At 44.8% G+C, this 19,201-nt stretch overlaps 1 protein-coding gene across 2 annotated transcripts in view; it reads right to left on the bottom strand.

Moving 5' to 3' along the window:
* LOC124717158 (ammonium transporter Rh type B) overlaps positions 1 to 19,201 on the bottom strand; it is a 220,662-nt gene that overhangs the window by 58,297 nt on the left and 143,164 nt on the right. For both annotated transcript variants that reach the window (XM_047243928.1, XM_047243927.1), the window contains exons 5-6: positions 9,250 to 9,403; positions 408 to 571 (exon numbers count right to left, since the gene is read on the bottom strand). In XM_047243928.1, coding sequence (XP_047099884.1) covers positions 408 to 571; positions 9,250 to 9,403 — 318 coding nt within the window. The remainder of the gene's footprint in view (positions 1 to 407; positions 572 to 9,249; positions 9,404 to 19,201) is intronic.

Below are 19,201 nucleotides of genomic sequence, written 5' to 3'. Positions count from 1 at the left end.
TCCGTGTTTGGCGACATCGCACTAAACGCACATTGGAAGAGTGTATTCGTCATCGCCATACTGGCGATTGGTTACACGTCTCGGTCACCTCTTGTTCGCATTGACTGCACTTTGAACAGTGGACGTTACACTTCATATGTGTTACGACCCGTGGCTCTACCCTTCATTCAATCCGTGCTTGGGGGATGTTGTAGTCTTTCGTGTGCATCTGGAAAGGAAGAGTGTACCTGGCCACCCTTATCGGATGCATCCCACCCTCTCTGCCATGTTTGAATCCGCCATTGTTTCATTTGTGTTTTGTTCCTAATGTTGGTTCCCGAAATTTCGGTGACTTTATCGAGCCTGTCCCTGTTAAGCCAGTAACGTGCAGCTCTGTAACGTATCGTCAGCCTGTGGCCGGTACTCACCATGGAGAACTTGGCGTCCCGCGTGCTGAGGGCCGACACGGCGAAGGTGGTGACGGCGGATGCGGCGAGCGCGAGGTACGTGTTGACGACGGCGCGGACCTGCTCGTCGCCAGAGGACAGGGCGCCGTTGAAGCTCGGCCAGAAGCACCACAGGAAGATGGTAGCTGTCCGACAAGTTGAACGTCTCACCCGCTGAGCCACGCTACGCACCACACAGTCACATCCTGAGACCTCATTAGAAAAAGGGCGACCGACTGTGAGGCGGCAGTCAATAAGCTAAAGTGTACCCTCTGTTCTGCACCTAAATCTGTACTCCGTAATACAACTTACAGTGTGTGGCGGAGGGTACTTCCAGTACCAATATCTGTCACTTTCCTCTCCTTGTTACAGTCGTGAATGGCGTGTGGTGTAACGTAGCAAATATTTACGAGTTTCTCAGAAATGGTTCAAATGGCTCTGAGCACTATGGGACTTATCTTCTGAGGTCATCAGTCCCTTAGAACTACTTAAACCTAACTAACCCAAGGACACCACACACATCCATGTCCGAGACAGGATTCGAACCTGCGACCGTAGCGGTCGCGCGGCACCAGACTGTAGCGCCTAGAACCGCTCGGCCACTCCGGCCGGCACGAGTTTTTCATCTTGCATTGGTTCTCATCTCATTCCAGCTGGACTACATCACGGTCACTGTGAGACAGAGATTAAGAAATCAGATATTGGGATGCAAGGCGAAGTCAGGAGCAGATGGAGAATCAGATTAAAACACAGTAATCACGTACAGTAGACTGAAGTTCAAGAGGTGAAGCTGGCTTCTGGGCCGAGCGAGCAGTGTTCCTGACTAACGCTGCGTGTAATACGTTAACATACTGTTGTGTACATAGTTCCGCGTAGTCAGAGCGTACACAACTTTCCCACTAGAGCGCGCCCCGCTAAGCACAACAGCGCAGGCGCAGCGCACGTCCGTCTTCGCACTACGAGATGGCGCTCCCTTAGAGACGGACCAAATTCTGCTTCCGCCGATCCACGTATTAATATGTCACGCAGTCAATGTGATTGCTGCTAACGTAGAACCTCTTCTCCTCGGGGATCACACTCGCGCAGTGATACCTGAACGCTCGAGGTATTATAACGAGTGTACAGACCTCCGATTAGTCAGTCTACATTAGTCTGTTTTAGTCTGTAGTCAAGTTTCAGTCTGCGCCTAGTAAGATTATCATATTCCTGTACATAGCCATGAAGATAAATGTATAGACACTTCGTCAAGTATCAGAGACATGTGAGAATTAGATTAACGTACCAAGACCAAAGGACCTTTAGATCGTCAATTGTAAATAGCATCCAGAATCAAGTTAAGTATGGTTTACGATTGTTGTTATTTTAATAAATGTGTGTGAAAATTAATCAAGTTCTGTTTAAAGTTGGTCACCGTCAATCTGCTACTCTAAGCGTGCAAGTGGCATTTCTATCGTCTGACCTAACGACAGAAGATAAACACTCCACGATAAGACCACGAGACATATTGCTGACACTCGCCTACTTCGTTAGGGCGACATGTCAAATAATCTGATGGTGTGTGTACCGAAGGTCGTACAGTACGCACACCACACATACTCTCTGTGAATCTGATATTAATCGATCTTTATCATACCTAGTATATCAAATTTTGTTTACATAGAGCAATACTGTTAAAATTTAAAATCAATAACTTCAGTACCTTCGCAGATATAAATTTTTACCTGAAACACATAATAACCGTGCTGGCATTGTCAAACTGATTTAGGCACTGTAATACAAATGGTTCAAATGGCTCTAAGCACTGTGGGACTTAACATCTGAGGTCATCAGTCCTCTAGACTTAGAACTATTTAAACCTAACTAACCTAATGACATCACACACATCCAGGCCCGAGGCAGGATTCGAACCTGCGACCGTAGCAGCTGCGCGGTTCCTGACTGAAGCGCCTAGAACCGCTAGGCCACAGCGGACGGCGAACTGTAATGCATTCACCTACAGTATCAATGGAAACTACTACCAAGAGTATAGGTTTACATAATCTAATTTTCTGGAATATTCCTTAGTTTCATTAACACAGATTTCTAACGAATTAAAAATACACTGCAAAATTATTATTTCATCGTGTTTTGATGGTGTGAGCGTTTTGGAGAGACAGAGAGAGTGAAAATGTGATATTTTATTAAAACTATGTAAATGTTCGCGTGAGAAAATTACTGTGCAATAGAGCAATTTATTTTGTGGAAGGGAATCTTATTTTGTTTTCATAACATTTTATTTCGTTTTGGAATTACGAGAGTTCTAGTCTGAAGTACTTGAGGTAATTTGACTGGCTGACAATAGAAATACCGCGAGTATAGAAGTGCTCGAGATAGGCTGATTGGGTGCTTAACATACTGGCCAATACGAATTCAACATTTCAAGCGTGTCTGATTACGGCTTTGTGCCTCAGCTCTATGAATCGAGATAGTCGCTGGGGGGCCGTCACACACCGCGTTGATCAAATTTGTACGAAAATCAGAAATTTGCGCATTTCATTGGTTCTCGTGTCATTGCGACTACAGTATTATTTTGTAAAATTTTGAGCCTTCTCGGTGGTTTATGTGAGGGAAGAGATGTGTACATTTCACGTCGTCCACAATCTCCGCGTGGCGTGTGTTGTTCAGATAAAGAGACATAATGGCATGTACTTTTTTCCAAGAAGTCTGCAGAACAACTGAAGGTGTTAACCCGCAAGTAGTTGTAAGTCAGTCTTAAAGACAATAAACCAACTTAAAGGAAATTGTAGCGATTTTTTCAAACGAGTCGCGCAAGAATCCCAAAAGCTCGATAGTTTAGCAAACTTTCAGTTACTGGCCACGGACTGTGGCCTTTGCGTGGTAGGTATTTAGTCTAATTTTCCTCAGCGCAGTTTTTGTCGGCTAAACCAGTATTACCATCGCAGAGTGAAGGGGCAGACAATCTGAAACCTATCCAGGTAGGTGGATAGAATGTTTGGAAGTATAGTTAGAGCCCAGACCACTCCGCCGCACTGGGAAGAATGGGTGTCGGTAAGCCTCCGTACTGCCTCTGTCTTCATCGTAAGAATGAGCCTGATGCAAACATTACAGGATGGCTTCTTCCGTCTGGAGTACAGTCAAGTACGATTATATGGATACGTTTTATGCTGTGCGTTACGCGCACGTCGAAAATACGGTACAACAGCTTCATCGGCGCATTTAACTTGGACAGCACTGGCGAGCTAGCCGCTCCAACTAACCTGCAGTATTGTCAACAAAAGGCGTCAAAAGAGAAGAGCAGAGAACATAGATTCGAAAATCATTTAAATTCTAAACAGAATGAAATAATATTACGCGAAATTCCAGATATAGTGAATAAAACAGATTGATAAATACGATATACTGAGTGATATTTTGGTGTATTTGCACCATAATGTAAAGAGAGAAAAGTTTTCGTGTAGGTTGCTACGGGTAGACCTTGCGCCTGCACTGCCTACAACCCGCATTACACCCCAATAACGCAGGCAGCCTGCTTCTTTGCAGAAGATATTCGGGGTCCGCCTCGGCACACCCGAGAACCAGACGGCGACCAAAACTCCAGCAGAGGTAGCTGGTGCCAAGGACCTCTTTCTTACGCCAGCCACGTGACGGGAAACCAGGCTGAATGTATCCAGTATCCTAAGGCTGTACTTAAAAGGTGGTGCGCCGGCCCTGGAAGGCGAGTTACAGCTGGTCGAACTTCCTGGGTCAGGCGCCGAATGCTTATCGCATTTCCACAGTCAGGAGCTCACTCCAGGACCATTGCTGCGGTGCTATCCTCGTCTGTAGATCTGTAGATCCTGCAACGTAGTTTATCTACAGAAGTCGCGGCCCCGAAAGCAAGACTTATTCTTGAATGCGTAATATACAGGGTGGTCCATTGATAGTGATCGGCCCAAATATCTCACGAAATAAGCGTCAAACGAAAAAACTACGAAGAACGAAACTCGTCTAGCTTGAAGGGGGAAACCAGATGGCGTTATGGTTGGCCCGCTAGATGGCGCTGCCATAGATCAAACGGATATCTACTGCGTTTTTTTTAAATAGGAGCCCCCATATTTATTACATATTCGTGCAGTACGTAAAGAAATATGAATGTTTTAGTTGGACCACTTTTTTCGCTTTCTGATAGATGGAGCTTTAATACGTACGTGGTATCACGTAACATTCCGCCAGTGCATACGGTATTTGCTTCGTGATACATTACCCGTGTTAAAATGGACCTGTTGTTGATAATTCTTCTGTGTTATATTGCCGTGGTCCATGGAATTCTTCTATTCCTAACGTTTCGTCGCCCAATACTACGTTGGACATCCTCAGAGGTATGGCTGGTCCTGCTGAGTCCTGCCGACTGACGAGTCGAGCTTTTTTTTTTTTTCTTTATTGATTTTCAAATCCCCCCAAAGGGGGCAGGCTGGCAGCAGCTTACTACGCTGCTCTACAGCCTACAGACTTTTGTTTAAAAAAGGAAGAAGAAAGAAACAAGGAAAAACAGGCGATAAAATGGTGATTTAAAGTGTAAAATGGCGTAAAAATGCGGAAAGTTAAAACAGAAAGCAAAAGGGGTTGGCAACGTTGATAAAATACACAGGAATCAGACAAGTAACATAGTAGACACACAATTAAAAAACATGGTGACAGTCTGGTTTCTGTTCGCAAGAGATAAAAAAAAAGCACACCCAGCGACAGTATGATGGCTGTTCGCTACACTTCCCAAAAGACACAACACGGAGCACGCACTGGAAAAACACACTGTAAAACACTACACGAAAAAGGCGGCACAAAGATGGCACTCCCGATCCAAGGCAGATGGGGGGGTCGAGTCGGGCGTCAGAGAGCGGCCTAAATACCGAGGAAAATCGGCGTGATCCAGCTTCCACATAGTAGCAGAGAGAAAACTAGTCAAACATAAAATGTAACTATCGATAATAGTCCGTCATAGATAAAAATCACTTATCGATTCTGTAACGCCACTGTCCATATCTCGCTTAATTTCAAGGCCTCTTCTTTTTTATTAAAATTATCTTCATGTTTATAAATTACAATAGCCTCCCTATACGGTCGAGGATAATAGTTCGTGGTAGCACTTAAAATTGTAGTTTCAGAAAACTTAACTACATGGTCATCTGACAGAAGTGCATGTTCCGCAACGTCCGATTTATCTATTTTTCCCAGTCGGCAAAGACTTTTATGCTCCTTTACCCTCGTATTCACACGAAAAGAAGTGTTTCGTTCTTTTTAGTTTTTTCGGTTGACGCTTATTTCATGAGATATTTGGCCCGGTTACGATCAATGGACAACCCTGTATATGTGATTTCCTGTTGTTCGGCCTCACCGGGCATAGGGCACTCTTCTTTGAAACTTAGACTCTAACTCCTACCAGATTGTGTTACCATATTTGTGAATTTCTATCGCATTTTCTCATTCTCCTGAACTTTGAACCGACTTACAAGGGGAGATCACGAGATTGGGATCACAAATTTACTTCAAACTGTGTACACCTTTAGCAGGCCATTAAAGCGACACAATGCGAAAGCAGTAAGACCACTGCTCTGGCAATTCTGAGAAAAGCGCAAGAGAAATTTTACGCAACTATTTTGTAATTCATCTATCTGTGCGAAAGTGGTAGCTACATGAAGTCATTGTGGTCAATAGGTTGCCGGCACGGTAGCTTGGCGTGTTCGATCAGAGTGTTAGTTGCCCTCTGTAATAAAAAAAAAAAACGAGTTAATGGACCGACGATGAACTTCAACAAGCTTCATGGGACGTCCACCCAGAACAAAATGAGATCAACAGAAAAAATAGTGATTAGCATTCTCGCGTTACAAGAGCGTCTTCAACAAGGCAACGGTTCGAATCCTGATAACATATATTTTTGAATGTATGTTATTGATCACCGGTCACAGACTGAACACTGCACATTAGCCACATTGCGCCGATCATGATTGGAAACACAGCGCTCTCTACTGAACTACATGTTTCCCTTTCAGTTACACTACATAGGTGGCTCTGCGTAGTGGGGTTTCCTGTGGTCATTAAAATATTCAGATAGATGTTTCCGATCTAAAAGACAAATGTTACCTCGTGAGGATATATCTAGCAAGCCAAAACGCTGCCATTTTCAAAGACTTCGTATTACAATCATATTTTTTGGTGCCATCAGCTTATTTCGGCTCTTGTTAATTATATACGATGATAAACAGACCGATTAATCCACCATTACAACAATCCGCAATATAGGAGGTTTGGAGACGCCCAGATACGCAGCAGAACAATATTAGTTCCACCGCAACATAGGCAACCAAACCTATGATAAAGACAGCAGACTGTTATGTATTATGTTTTATAGCGGCACAAAATTAACAAGAAAGATGTATAGGAAATACATCAATCAAATTTCTCACTGCACGTAACCTAAAAGAAAAATCCACTAAGAGAAAACCAAACAACCAATGGACACACATAAAATTAATTTTAATGACAGAAAAATTCTATGTACGTCAAATAGGCAGAAATTTCAAAATTACATACCGAGAACATACTAGGAAAAGTGACACAAACCCATCCACAATCTTCAAATACATGTAAACAGAAAGCCAGAATGTAACCCAGATCAAAAATAAGAAATAAATTCTGTGTATCACACCAAACTTCAGCAAAAACAAAAATCTACATATACACACATGAAAATCCAGACAAAATTCTTAACGAACAGACCTATCTGAAGCATAAAAATTATATTGACATTTTACAACATTATAAAGGATAAAGTAAATTTACAGTCAAAGACAACACCAGCGAACATTAGCAGAGAATTTACTACTACGACACATTGCTCCATGGATGAAAAAGCCAACTGTATGACCATCTTTAGTTTAGCTGTCATTTGAAACTCTCAGACTTACAAAAAATATTAAATAGCTCTTAAATAATATAGTTCAGCAGAAAAATCCACTGTTGAGACATTAGATATCTGCTACTTCGCTTGCGCTGCCTCTGCTATACGCAGCAGCTCAGGGTATTACACACTAAAAGCGTTAACTATGTGTTTCAGAAATAAGTGCCACGATGTATACGAAATTGTTATTTTTACAAGTAGACACAGATACACACCCTTACAACTCCATTTGTTTGCAGATGGCTTGACAATTGCCATAGAGCCGAAATAAGCTTATAGGGTACAGCAAGACTATTCCACTCATTTCAACTGTAAGCCCTTTATAATACGACATGAAACTTTTTATAAAAAAAAAAAAACACCAGCTCCCTACCGCATTCCAGTCCATAACGCTGCAGGTCCAGAAAAATTCAAAATGTAGGCACAAATTACACTACTGGCCATTAAAATTGCTACACCAAGAAGAAATGCAGAAGATAAACAGGTATCCATTGGACAAATATATCATACTAAAACTGAGATGTGATTACATTTTCACGCAATTTGGGTGCATAGATCCTGAGAAATCAACACACAGAACAACCGCCTCTGGCCTTAATAACGGCCTTGATACGCCTGGACATTGAGTCAAACAGAGCTTGGATGGGGTGTACAGGTACAGCTGTCCATGCAGCTTAAACAAGATACCACAGTTCATCAAGAGTGGTGACTGGCGTATTGTGACGAGTCAGTTACTCGGCCACCATTGACCAGACGTTTTCAGTTGGTGACAGATCTGGAGAATGTGCTGGCCAGGGCAGCAGTCGAACATATTTTGTATCCAGAAAGAACTGGAACAGGACCTGCACCATGCGGTCGTGCATTATCCGGCTGAAATGTAGGGTTTCGCAGGGATCGAATCAAGGGTAGAGCCACGGGTCGTAACACATCTGAAATGTAACGTCCACTGTTCAAAGTGCCGTCAATGCGAACAAGAGGTGACCGAGACGTGTAACCAATGGCACCCCATACCATCACGCCGGGTGATACGCCAGTATGGCGATGACGAATACACGCTTCCAATGTGCGTCCACCGCGATGTCGCGAAACACGGATGCGATCATCATGATGCTGTAAACAGAACCTGGATTCATATGCAAAAAATTCATGCATCCAGGTTCGTCGTTGAGTACACCATCGCAGGCGCTCCTGTCTGTGATGCAGCGTCAAGGATAACCGGAGCCACGGTCTCCGAGCTGATAGTCCTTGCTGCTGCAAACGTCGTCGAACTGTTCGTGCAGATGGTTGTTGTCTTGCAAACGTCCCCGTCTGTTGACTCAGGGATCGACACGTGGCTGCACGATCTGCTACAGCCATGTGGATAAGATGCCTGTCATCTCGACTGCTAGTGATACGAGGCCATTGGGATCCAGCACGGCGTTCCGTATTACCCTCCTGAACCCACCGATTCCATATTCTGCTAACAGTCATTGCATCTCGACCAACGCGAGCAGCAATGTCGCGATACGATAAACCGCAATCGCGATAGGCTACAATCCGACCTTTATCAAAGCCGGAAACGTGATGGTACGCATTTCTCCTCCTTACACGAGGCATCACGACAACGTTTCACCAGGCAACGCCGGTCAACTGCTGTTTGTATATGAGAAATCGGTTGGAAACTTTCCTCGTGTCAGCACGTTGTAGGTGTCGCCACCGGTGCCAACCTTGTGTGAATGCTCTGAAAAGCTAATCATTTGCATATCACAGCTTCCTCTTCCTGTCGGTTACATTTCCCGTCTGTAGCACGTCGTCTTCGTGGTGTAGGAATGTTTATGACCAGTAGTGTATGTCGCGGTTGCGGTGTAATTCTTTTAGAGCTTTATTTGCCGTACCACAGGCTGCACTCACCGACCATGGCGAAGAGGTCCGAGTTGTAGGAAGCGCCTTCCAGCTCGGCGCCGTTCTTGCGCAGCGCCCTGCCGTGTCCCAGCACGAGGCTGGCTGCCAGCCCGAAGTACGCGCCGAACACGTGCACGTACATGGAGCCTCCAGCGTCCACCGCCTGCAACAAGTGGCGGCGCATCGTTACCTCGTGCCGTGCCCGCAGTTCTCCCAAGTACCGGCACTCTAACGATAAGTCCTCAACGCCTCGCGACTAACAAGACAACAGACAAAAAACTTATTTCGGAAATGCAGGTGTTCTTTATCGGTTTCTGCGTCCCGAATTGTAAAATGACAATCAAAACATTGGATCATCCACAGACTGGCCACCAGTGCCAATACTGATATCATATTTTGAAGCAGTACATACACTATGTGGTCAAAAGTATCCGGACAGCCCCAAAACATACGTTTTTCAGTTTCCATTAATTTACGTCTATGGTCACAAACTGTTTGACAACAGATTACCGGTTTCGGTCTTTAACGACCATCATGAGATCTGCAGAAAATGGGGAAAACATAAATACACTCGCAAACTGTATACAGCTTAAGAACAATACACAGACCACAATGAAAAGTAGTACTGACAAAATTTACATTTGTGCGCTTTAAATATGAAGAGGCATATCTGTTTCATAAAAACAAAGTCCTAATGCACTGCAGCCATAGTGGCATCGTCAAATGTTAAATGCGGAATCAGCACCAGCATCGCCAAATACATACAAATCACATCACATGCACGAGTCGTGTTGTCAGTAGTACTACTGTTTGAAACAAGCTGCCGTACAGTAGCCACAAGATGTTTGTGTTGTAAGTTCACCAGATGTCGCTAATGTCGGCATACACTAGTTTTCAAATAATTAATTGAAACAGCGAAAATAAAGGGGGATACAGTAGTTGAGGTCTACGAGGTGCATTCAAGTTCTAAGGCCTCCGATTTTTTTTCTCCGGACTGGAAAGGGATAGAAACATGCGCATTGTTTTAAAATGAGGCCACGTTCATTGTCAATACGTCCCAGAGATGGCAGCACCGTACGGCAGATGGAATTTTACCGCCAGCGGCGTTAATGAGAACTGTTTTAAACACTTAAAATGGCGACGTTTTCCTTACTTGAACAGCGTGCAATCATTCGTTTTCTGAATTTGCGTGGTGTGAAACCAATTGAAATTCATCGACAGTTGAAGGAGACATGTGGTGATGGAGTTATGGATGTGTCGAAAGTGAGTTCATGGGTGCGACAGTTTAATGAAGGCAGAACATCGTGTGACAACAAACCGAAACAACCTTGGGCTCGCACAAGCTGGTCTGACGACATGATTGAGAAAGTGGAGAGAATTGTTTTGGGGGATCGCCGAATGACTGTTGAACAGATGGCCTCCAGAGTTGGCATTTCTGTGGGTTCTGTGCACACAATCCTGCATGACGACCTGAAAATGCGAAAAGTGTCATCCAGGTGGGCGCCACGAATGCTGACGGACGACCACATGGCTGCCCGTGTGGCATGTTGCCAAGCAATGTTGACGCGCAACGACAGCGTGAATGGGACTTTCTTTTCGTCGGTTGTGACAATGGATGAGACGTGGATGCCATTTTTCAATCCAGAAACAAAGCGCCAGTCAGCTCAATGGAAGCACACAGATTCACCGCCACCAAAAAAATTTCGGGTAACCGCCAGTGCTGAAAAAATGATGGTGTCCATGTTCTGGGACAGCGAGGGCGTAATCCTTACCCATTGCGATCCAAAGGGCACTACGGTAACAGGTGCATCCTACGAAAATGTTTTGAAGAACAAATTCCTTCCTGCACTGCAACAAAAACGTCCGGGAAGGGCTGCGCGTGTGCTGTTTCACCAAGACAACGCACCCGCACATCGAGCTAATGTTACGCAACAGTTTCTTCGTGATAACAACTTTGAAGTGATTCCTCATGCTCCCTACTCACCTGACCTGGCTGCTAGTGACTTTTGGCTTTTTCCAACAATGAAAGACACTCTCCGTGGCCGCACATTCACCAGCCGTGCTGCTATTGCCTCAGCGATTTTCCAGTGGTCAAAAGAGACTCCTAAAGAAGCCTTCGCCGCTGCCATGGAATCATGGCGTCAGCGTTGTGAAAAATGTGTACGTCTGCAGGGCGATTACGTCGAGAAGTAACGCCAGTTTCATCGATTTCGGGTCAGTAGTTAATAAGAAAAAAAATATCGGAGGCCTTAGAACTTGAATGCACCTCGTATAATAAACTTATAACGTATAAAAGTCATTACAGTAATAAAAAGCAATAAAAAGAAGAACACGACAAAAGTGCTCTAGTGCCAATATTCTAGATAATGACATAAATATTAAACACCGTTGATAGTGTACCAGGTAATACTAAACAACCAAAATAACTTTTACCACTGAAATAGTAGAAAACGGCGCCATTAACTACCTTGATGTAACTATTAAGAAAGTTAATAACAAACATAAATTTTCGATTTTTAGGAAACCAACTTCTACAGACAGTATCATCAATACAAGTTCATGTCATCCTCCCCGATACAAAAAAGCTTTCTTCACTTCCATGGTTCACCGGCTCCTCCGTCTACCTTCGGACGAAAACGAAATACGTAAAGAACTTATTATAGGGTTCAACTATTGTATCGCCCTTTATTTTCGCTGTTTCAATTAATTATTTGAAAACTAGTGTATGCCGACATTAGCGACATCTGGTGAACTTACGACACAAACATCTTGTGGCTACTGTACGGCAGCTTGTTTCAAACAGTAGTACTACTGACAACACGACTCGTGCATGTGATGTGATTTGTATGTATTTGGCGATGCTGTTGCTGATTCCGCATTTAACATTTGACGATGCCACTGTGGCTGCAGTGCATTAGGACTTTGTTTTTATGAAACAGGTATGCCTCTTCATATTTAAAGCGCACAAATGTAAATTTCGTCAGTACTACTTTTCATTATGGTCTGTGTATTGTTCTTAATCTGTATACAGTTTGCGAGTGTATTTATGTTTTTCCCATTTTCTACAGATATGATGATGGTCATTAAAGACCGAAACCGGTAATCTGTTATAAAACAGTTTGTGACCATAGACGTAAATTAAAGGAAACTTATTACATATATGGGTCACTGTTTTTCGCGACGATGTTGTAGATTGTGATACGGGTTCCATATTAGGTGTATTTTGCTGCCATCTACTGACAGGTACTCCATATCAGCGACCTCAGCAGTCATTAGACATCGTGAGAGAGAAGAATGGGGCGCTCCACGTAACTCACGGACTTCGAACGTGATTGGGTGTCAGTTCTGTCATACGTGTGTATGCGAGATTTCTACACCCCTAAACATCCCTAGGTCCACTGTTTCCGATGTGATAGTGAAGTGGAAACGTGAAGGGACACGTACGGCACAAAAGGATACAGACCGACCTCGTCTGTTGACTCACAGAGACCGCCGACAATTAAAGAGGGTCGTAATGTGTAATAGGCAGACATCTGTCCAGACCATCAAATAGGAATTCCAAGCTGCATCAGGATCCACTGCAAATACTATGACAGTTAGGGGGAAGTGAGAAAACTTGGATTTCATGGTCGAGCGGTTGCTCATAATTCACACATCCCGCCAGCAAATGCCAAAAGACACCTGATGTAAGGAACGTAAACATTGGACGATTGAACAGTGAAAAAACGTGGTGTGGATTGACAAGTCACGGTACGCAATGTGGCGATCCGATGACATTGTGTGGGTATGGCGAATGCCCAGTGAACGTCATAGTGCCAACAGTAAAATTCGGAGGCAGCAGTGTTAAGCTCTGGTCGTGTTTTTCACGGAGGGGGCTTGCACCACTTGTTGTTTTGCGTGGCACTATCTCGGCACAGGCCTACATTGATGTTTTAAGCACCTTCTTGCTTCCCACTGTTGAAGAGCAATTCGTGGATGGCGATTGCACCTTTCAGCACGATCGAGCACCTGTTCATAATGCACGGTATGTGGCAGAGTGGTTACACGACAGCAACATTCCTGAAAGTAATGGACTTGTGCACAAAGTCCTGACCTGAATCCTATAGAATATCGTTGGGGTGTTTTGGAACGCCGACTTCGTCCCAGACCTCACCAACCGCCATCGATACCTCTCCTCAGTGCAGCACTCCGTGAAGAATGGGCTTCCATTCCCTAAGAAAACTTGCAACATCTGATTGAACATATGCCTGAGAGAGTGGAAGCTGTCATCAAGGCTAAGGGTGGGGCAACATCATATTGAATTTCATCACAACTAATGGAAGGCGCCACGAACTTTTAAGCCACTTTCAGCCAGGTGTCCGGATACTTTTAATCACATAGTGTATAAAGGGTGAATCACTCAAAACTTACATCGCAATGGATTGGTAGTCAGGGTCTCGTATTGTTAGCAAATAAATACACTGAAGCGCCAAACAGTCTGGTATAGGCATGCAAATTCAAATACAGATATATGTAAACAGGGAGAACACGGCGCTGCGGTCGACAACGCCTATATAAGACAGCAAGTGACTGACGCAGTTGTGAGATCGGTTACTGCTGCTACACTGGCAGGTTATCAAGTTTTAAGGGCGTTTTAACGTGGTGTTATAGTCGGCGGACGAGCGATCGGACACAGAATCTCGGAGGCAGCGATCAAGTGGCGATTTTCCGTATGACCATTGAGCCATAGTAAAATTTGCTGTTTTGAAGAGCGCGCCGCAGCGCGTAGTGTGAAGCAGTCGCCCTCCGTTTCTGGCGGTGGCGCCGCTGTGGCAATCGCAGCTTTGGTGTCTCCCTCTGGTGGGAAAGGGGAAAGGTTGCCTGTTCACGTGTATTTAAGGGGCGCTATGAGCTCGGCAGTTGGTGAGTCGCCGACTCTGGTTAGATGGTCAGCCAAGTTAGTCTGGGTCTGTCTCTCGTCCGCATTGGTGAGGGGTTAGTGTCTGTCTGTCGTCCGGAGTGCTAAAGTGCGTGTCATTTATGACGGCGACCGAGTTTAGGTTCGTTCTGCGCATATGACGTCACAAAACACAGTCAGCTAATGAACAGAGAACGACGTTGCCAGAGCTCGACTGGAGTGCAGAGCACGGACGAGTGTCTTCAGTTTTAGAAACGTCCAGTCATAAATAAAGTAACTGAACAAAAGCAATGTCTTGATAGCAGACTTTCTTTTATAGAAAGTTTGGAAAAAGCGTTCTTTACACCAATTGCCGGCCGCGGTGGTCTAGCGGTTCTAGGCGCTCAGTCCGGAACTGCACGACTGCTACGGTCGCAGGTTCGAATCCTGCCTCGGGCATGGATGTGTGTGATGTCGTTAGGTTAGTTAGGTTTAAGTAGTTCTAAGTTCTAGGGGACTGCTGACCACAGATGTTAAGTCCCATAGTGCTCAAAGCCATTTTCGAGTAATTCATAATCATACCAACAGTGTTTGTCGGTATTTTGCGTGATGTCTTACAGTCCTCCGGGAGATATGTTGAATGACGAGCTGCGTTAGCATAATGGTTAAAGTGTATGGCTGTTAAACGAAAGGTAGCCGGCACGGTAGCTCAGTGTGTTCGGTCGGAGGGCTAGCTGCCCTCTGTAATAGAAACTGAGTTAATGGATCAATGACAAACTGAAAAGGGTGTCTTGCGACATCCGCCCGGAGCAGATGCAACGAACAAAAACGAACAAAATGAGATCACAACAAAAAAAAAAAACAGAAAAAAAAGAAACGTTCTGAGTTCGAAGCTTGGTCAGCGCTTAATATTTTCTTTATTTTAAAAACAATGTCGAAGTGTCTTACTTCATGAATTTTATACGTTTGAATGTAATTTTTTGAAATTTCTAGTGGCAACTAAAATCAACCATACGGAAAGTATACGCTATGGACGTTTACCTATGCAAACTCTTCAAAATTTCGTGCAACGGATTACTACATCTACTGCTGCACAATAACTGCGTTGAACATCGAAACAAAATTGTCATTTATGGGGGGACGGTATCAGTCAAGAAGATGTGTAAAAATCAAATTTTTGGGCCAAATAGTTTTTGTGAAATCGAATGATAAAGTGTGTCAAAGCAGTCGAAACACCATGTGTCTGCACAGGCGAACAGTGCAATGATGACAAAATCGCGCACATCGCGGGATGCGGGGAGCACGTCTCTGTAGCAGCGAAAGGGTTAAAACGGCCGTGGTGGCTTTACTTCATAAACTGCGCGCTCCCCCCTAAACGTAAGTTTGCGAACTATACTATGGCGCTGCATCTCTTGGCGCGTACAACTGGCAACGCAGCAATCTACCGCGTCTGGGCGGGCATGCGCGAGCCGCCAAGATAAAAGAATTGAACTATAGAACGAGTATGTGATAGGCCGCCAGTCTGCTCGAGTTTGCTCAGGCATTGGGTATTGGCGGTTGGATCGATCGGTTGGTCGGTCGCGCACTGGGACACAAGATGACTTGTCCGCCTGGAGCGTCGGCGCATGTGAGGTCGCCACGGCAGTCCTGTGGGCCGCGCCGTATAGCGAGAGGTAGTGGCATCGCGGCCGACACGAGAGCAACAGGAGTCAACCCACGACGTCGGTCTGGCCGGGGCGAGCTGTGACGCCGAGAGACGGTAGATCGGCGCGCCTTCCTGCGTCCGTTGAAGCGGCTGGCAGCGGACGGTTCGGGAGAGCGTTTTGGGGGTGCTGCGCCAGGTCTTCGCCAGACATCGCAGTTTTAGAAGTTAAGTGATTTATGACATGTTGTTTCATTTACTTGTTAAATTCTACTTGTTTTCTTGGTCAGTCTCTCGTCCCCAGCTTGCTCGTCTGTCTCCCGTCCGCATTTATTAGGCAGTTAGTGTCTGTTTGTCTGTCGCAGGAGAGCTTCTGTAAAGTTTGGAAGGTAGGAGACGAGGTACTGGCGGAAGTAAAGCTGTGGGGAGGGAGCGTGAGTCGTGCTTCAGTAGCTCAGTTGGTAGAGCACTTGCCCGCGAAAGGCAACGATCCCGAGTTCGAGTCTCGGTCCGGCACGCAGTTTTATTCTGCCAGGAAGTTTCATATCACCGCACACCCCGTTGCAGGGTGAAAATCTCATTCTGGACGACATTACATCATTGTGCCGTGGTAAAACAAAATTGCTGTTTTGAAGAGCGCGCCGCAGCGCGTTGTGTGAAGCAGTCGCCCTCCGTTTCTGGTGGTGGCGCCGCTGTGGCAGTCGCAGCTTTGGTGTCCCCCTCTGGAGGGAAAGAGGAAAGGTTGGCTGTTCACGTGCATTGAAGGGGCGCTATCAGCTCGGCAGGGGGTTAGTCGGAGTGAGGCTAGGTCAGTCTCGCGTCACCAGTTGCTGGTCTCCGTCTTGTTTGCATTTGTGTGGCAGTTAGTGTCTGTCTGTCGTCGGAGTGCTAGTATGTCTGTCGTTTGGATCAAACTTTAAAGCCAGAAACTGAGAGCCTTGCCACTCAGCCAGTAACAGAGCTCAGCTAGTGTTCGCTCGGTCTGGGCTGAGTTCCTGCATCTGAGTCTGCGCGTTTTGGCGGTTGGATCGGTCGGTTGGTCGGTCGCGCACTGAGACACGAGATGAAACCACGACATCGGGCTGGCCGGTGCGAGCTGCGATGCCGTGAGACGGGAGATGGGCGCGCCTTCCTGCATCCGTTGAAGCGGCTGGCAGCGGACGGTTCGGGTGAGCGTTTTGGGGGTGCTGCGCCAGGTCTTCCCCAGAAATCGCAGTTTATTAGAAGTTAAGTGATTGGAGATACGTTGTTTAATTCCCTTGTTAAATTCTGCTTGTTTTCTTGGTGAGGTCACCAGCCGCTCTGTTTTGGGGTCGTCCCACCACTCTTCTCCGTTTGCCCACCTGCGGGAAGGTGGTTATTTGTGAACTGGGTGGTCCTCCGTTTTCCCCTTAAGGGAATTGGGGAAGTTTAGAGCAATCTACGGTTCGGGTTGTTTAGTAATCCCCCCCCCCCCTGTCAATCTGCCTCACGTTAATAGCTGCCTCTGTCATGTTTGTCGGATTAGGTGTTAACGAATTTATAGAATTAAGGTAAAGGCCGAAATCCTGAAATAAGTTTTTATCTTGCCTATCATCTTGCGAGGCGGTATATGTGTAATGTAGAGCATGTTGTACACTTTATGTAAGTCTGAATTTCATGGGTTTTATTTAAATAGTCATTTTTATAAAGTTGTCACCCTTCCAAAGAGCCCTTTTAAAACAAATTGCACTTGTGGTGGAAAATAATTTCTTAGTGTGAGTGTTTGTACCATTTCCATCCCTTACAGGGTGCATAGTTAATGTGTTTGTGTGAGTTGTTAAAATTTTTAGTTTAATATAGTGTGTTGCAGTTTTGCACCAGTGTCGTTTTTCAGAGGTCGTTGTGAGCGGTCGTGACTAGGGCCGTGTCGAAAGGGAGCGGCAAGCTTCTCAGCCTGAAGGCTCCTACTGTAACAAAAAAAAAAAAAAATTATGCTGCCTCTAAATAATTGTAACTCGATATTTCGAGGGTGTTTTTCTGCTTATAATTTGAAATTTGTTTCGAAAAAGCTTTTAGAAATAAAATTCACATTTGTTAAATTGTAACTTGATATTTAGAGGGTGCTTTTCTGCTTATAAATTTTAAATCTGTTTTTGAAAAGGCTTTTGTGAATAAAATTTCCACTGGTTGAAATTTAAGTTGTTTCCATCAGTTACTCCTTGGGAACTACTTCCACGCTCACATAGTGTGTTAATGTTCTTGATGAATCGCTAGTAAATAAAGTAAATTCTTTAAGAAAAGATTTTGAAAAGTTTAAATTCACGGTTCAGCCAATACAAGAGTGTACTGCGAACATCAGCAACACGGTAAAAATCAAATCTCCGACATCACTGCGGCCGGGAAAGGATCCCGCAACAACGGGACCGACGACGACCGAAGAGAATAGTTCAACGTGACAGAAGTGCAACCCTTCCGCAAATTGCTGCAGATTTCCATTATGGAACATCAACAAGTATCAGCGTGCGAACCTCAAAGAAACATCATCGATATGGACTTCGGAGCGGAAGATCCACCGGTTATCATTTCGAACAGCTTCTGGAAATGGACGTTCATACCACCTTTGTGACCTTCGTTGACCTTCAGAGACCTTACTGTTACACAATGATTGAATTCATCTCGATAGCCGCTATCAGAAAATAAGTACCAAACAACAGCATCCCATTAAAAAAAAAAAAAAAAATGTTAACCTTCATATCTCTGAGGCGACTGCACCTAGCAACAAAAAACCTACGTCATATTATGGTCCCCGTTGTCCCATGCAACATTTGCCCCACAAATCTTTCAGCTGCTATCATACTTTCGGAGTTATTCTAGGTGGCAATAACTAGTGACTCACCCTGTGTACGAAATTCCATTACTGTCACAACATTAGGTAATTGGACTTTTATGGATCTTTTTACCGATCGTGTGATCTGTGCTCACTTCTTGGGTCTCATGCGACCCACGGGCTGCCGGTTGGTTACCACTGGTATAGAAGTTTACTATGAAACGAGAGCGTGCGTTCCAAGTAGTCAGGCGACATATTATATCCTCGCACATTCATTTCGCGACATCACTACGACTCGGAAATTAAAAAAAAAAAAAAAAAAAAAAAAAAAAGGAAATGAACAGATACGGATACTTCATTGAATCGTACTTTGCACTAATTATTCGTGAATGAAATAAGAGAAGAGAACCAATAAATATGGTACCAGAAGTATCCTTCGCCACACGTCATATGTTGTCATGGTGAGTATAGATGCATAGATGCTAGTGTTGCAAAGAAAGTTATAGACGTCAGGAGTTTCTTGTTGTGGTCTCCATTCCGAAACTTGGCTTGATGCAGCCCTCGGCGCCGTTCTATCCCGTTCAAGCTATTGCATCTCTGTGTGACTGCTGCAACCTACATCTTAAAGTTAAAATCTTCTGCGTTGTTAGGCCGC

Source organism: Schistocerca piceifrons, chromosome 9 (assembly GCF_021461385.2).
Source record: "Schistocerca piceifrons isolate TAMUIC-IGC-003096 chromosome 9, iqSchPice1.1, whole genome shotgun sequence".
Lineage (NCBI taxonomy): Eukaryota > Metazoa > Arthropoda > Insecta > Orthoptera > Acrididae > Schistocerca > Schistocerca piceifrons.
This window is presented reverse-complemented; position numbering and strand designations above follow the sequence as displayed.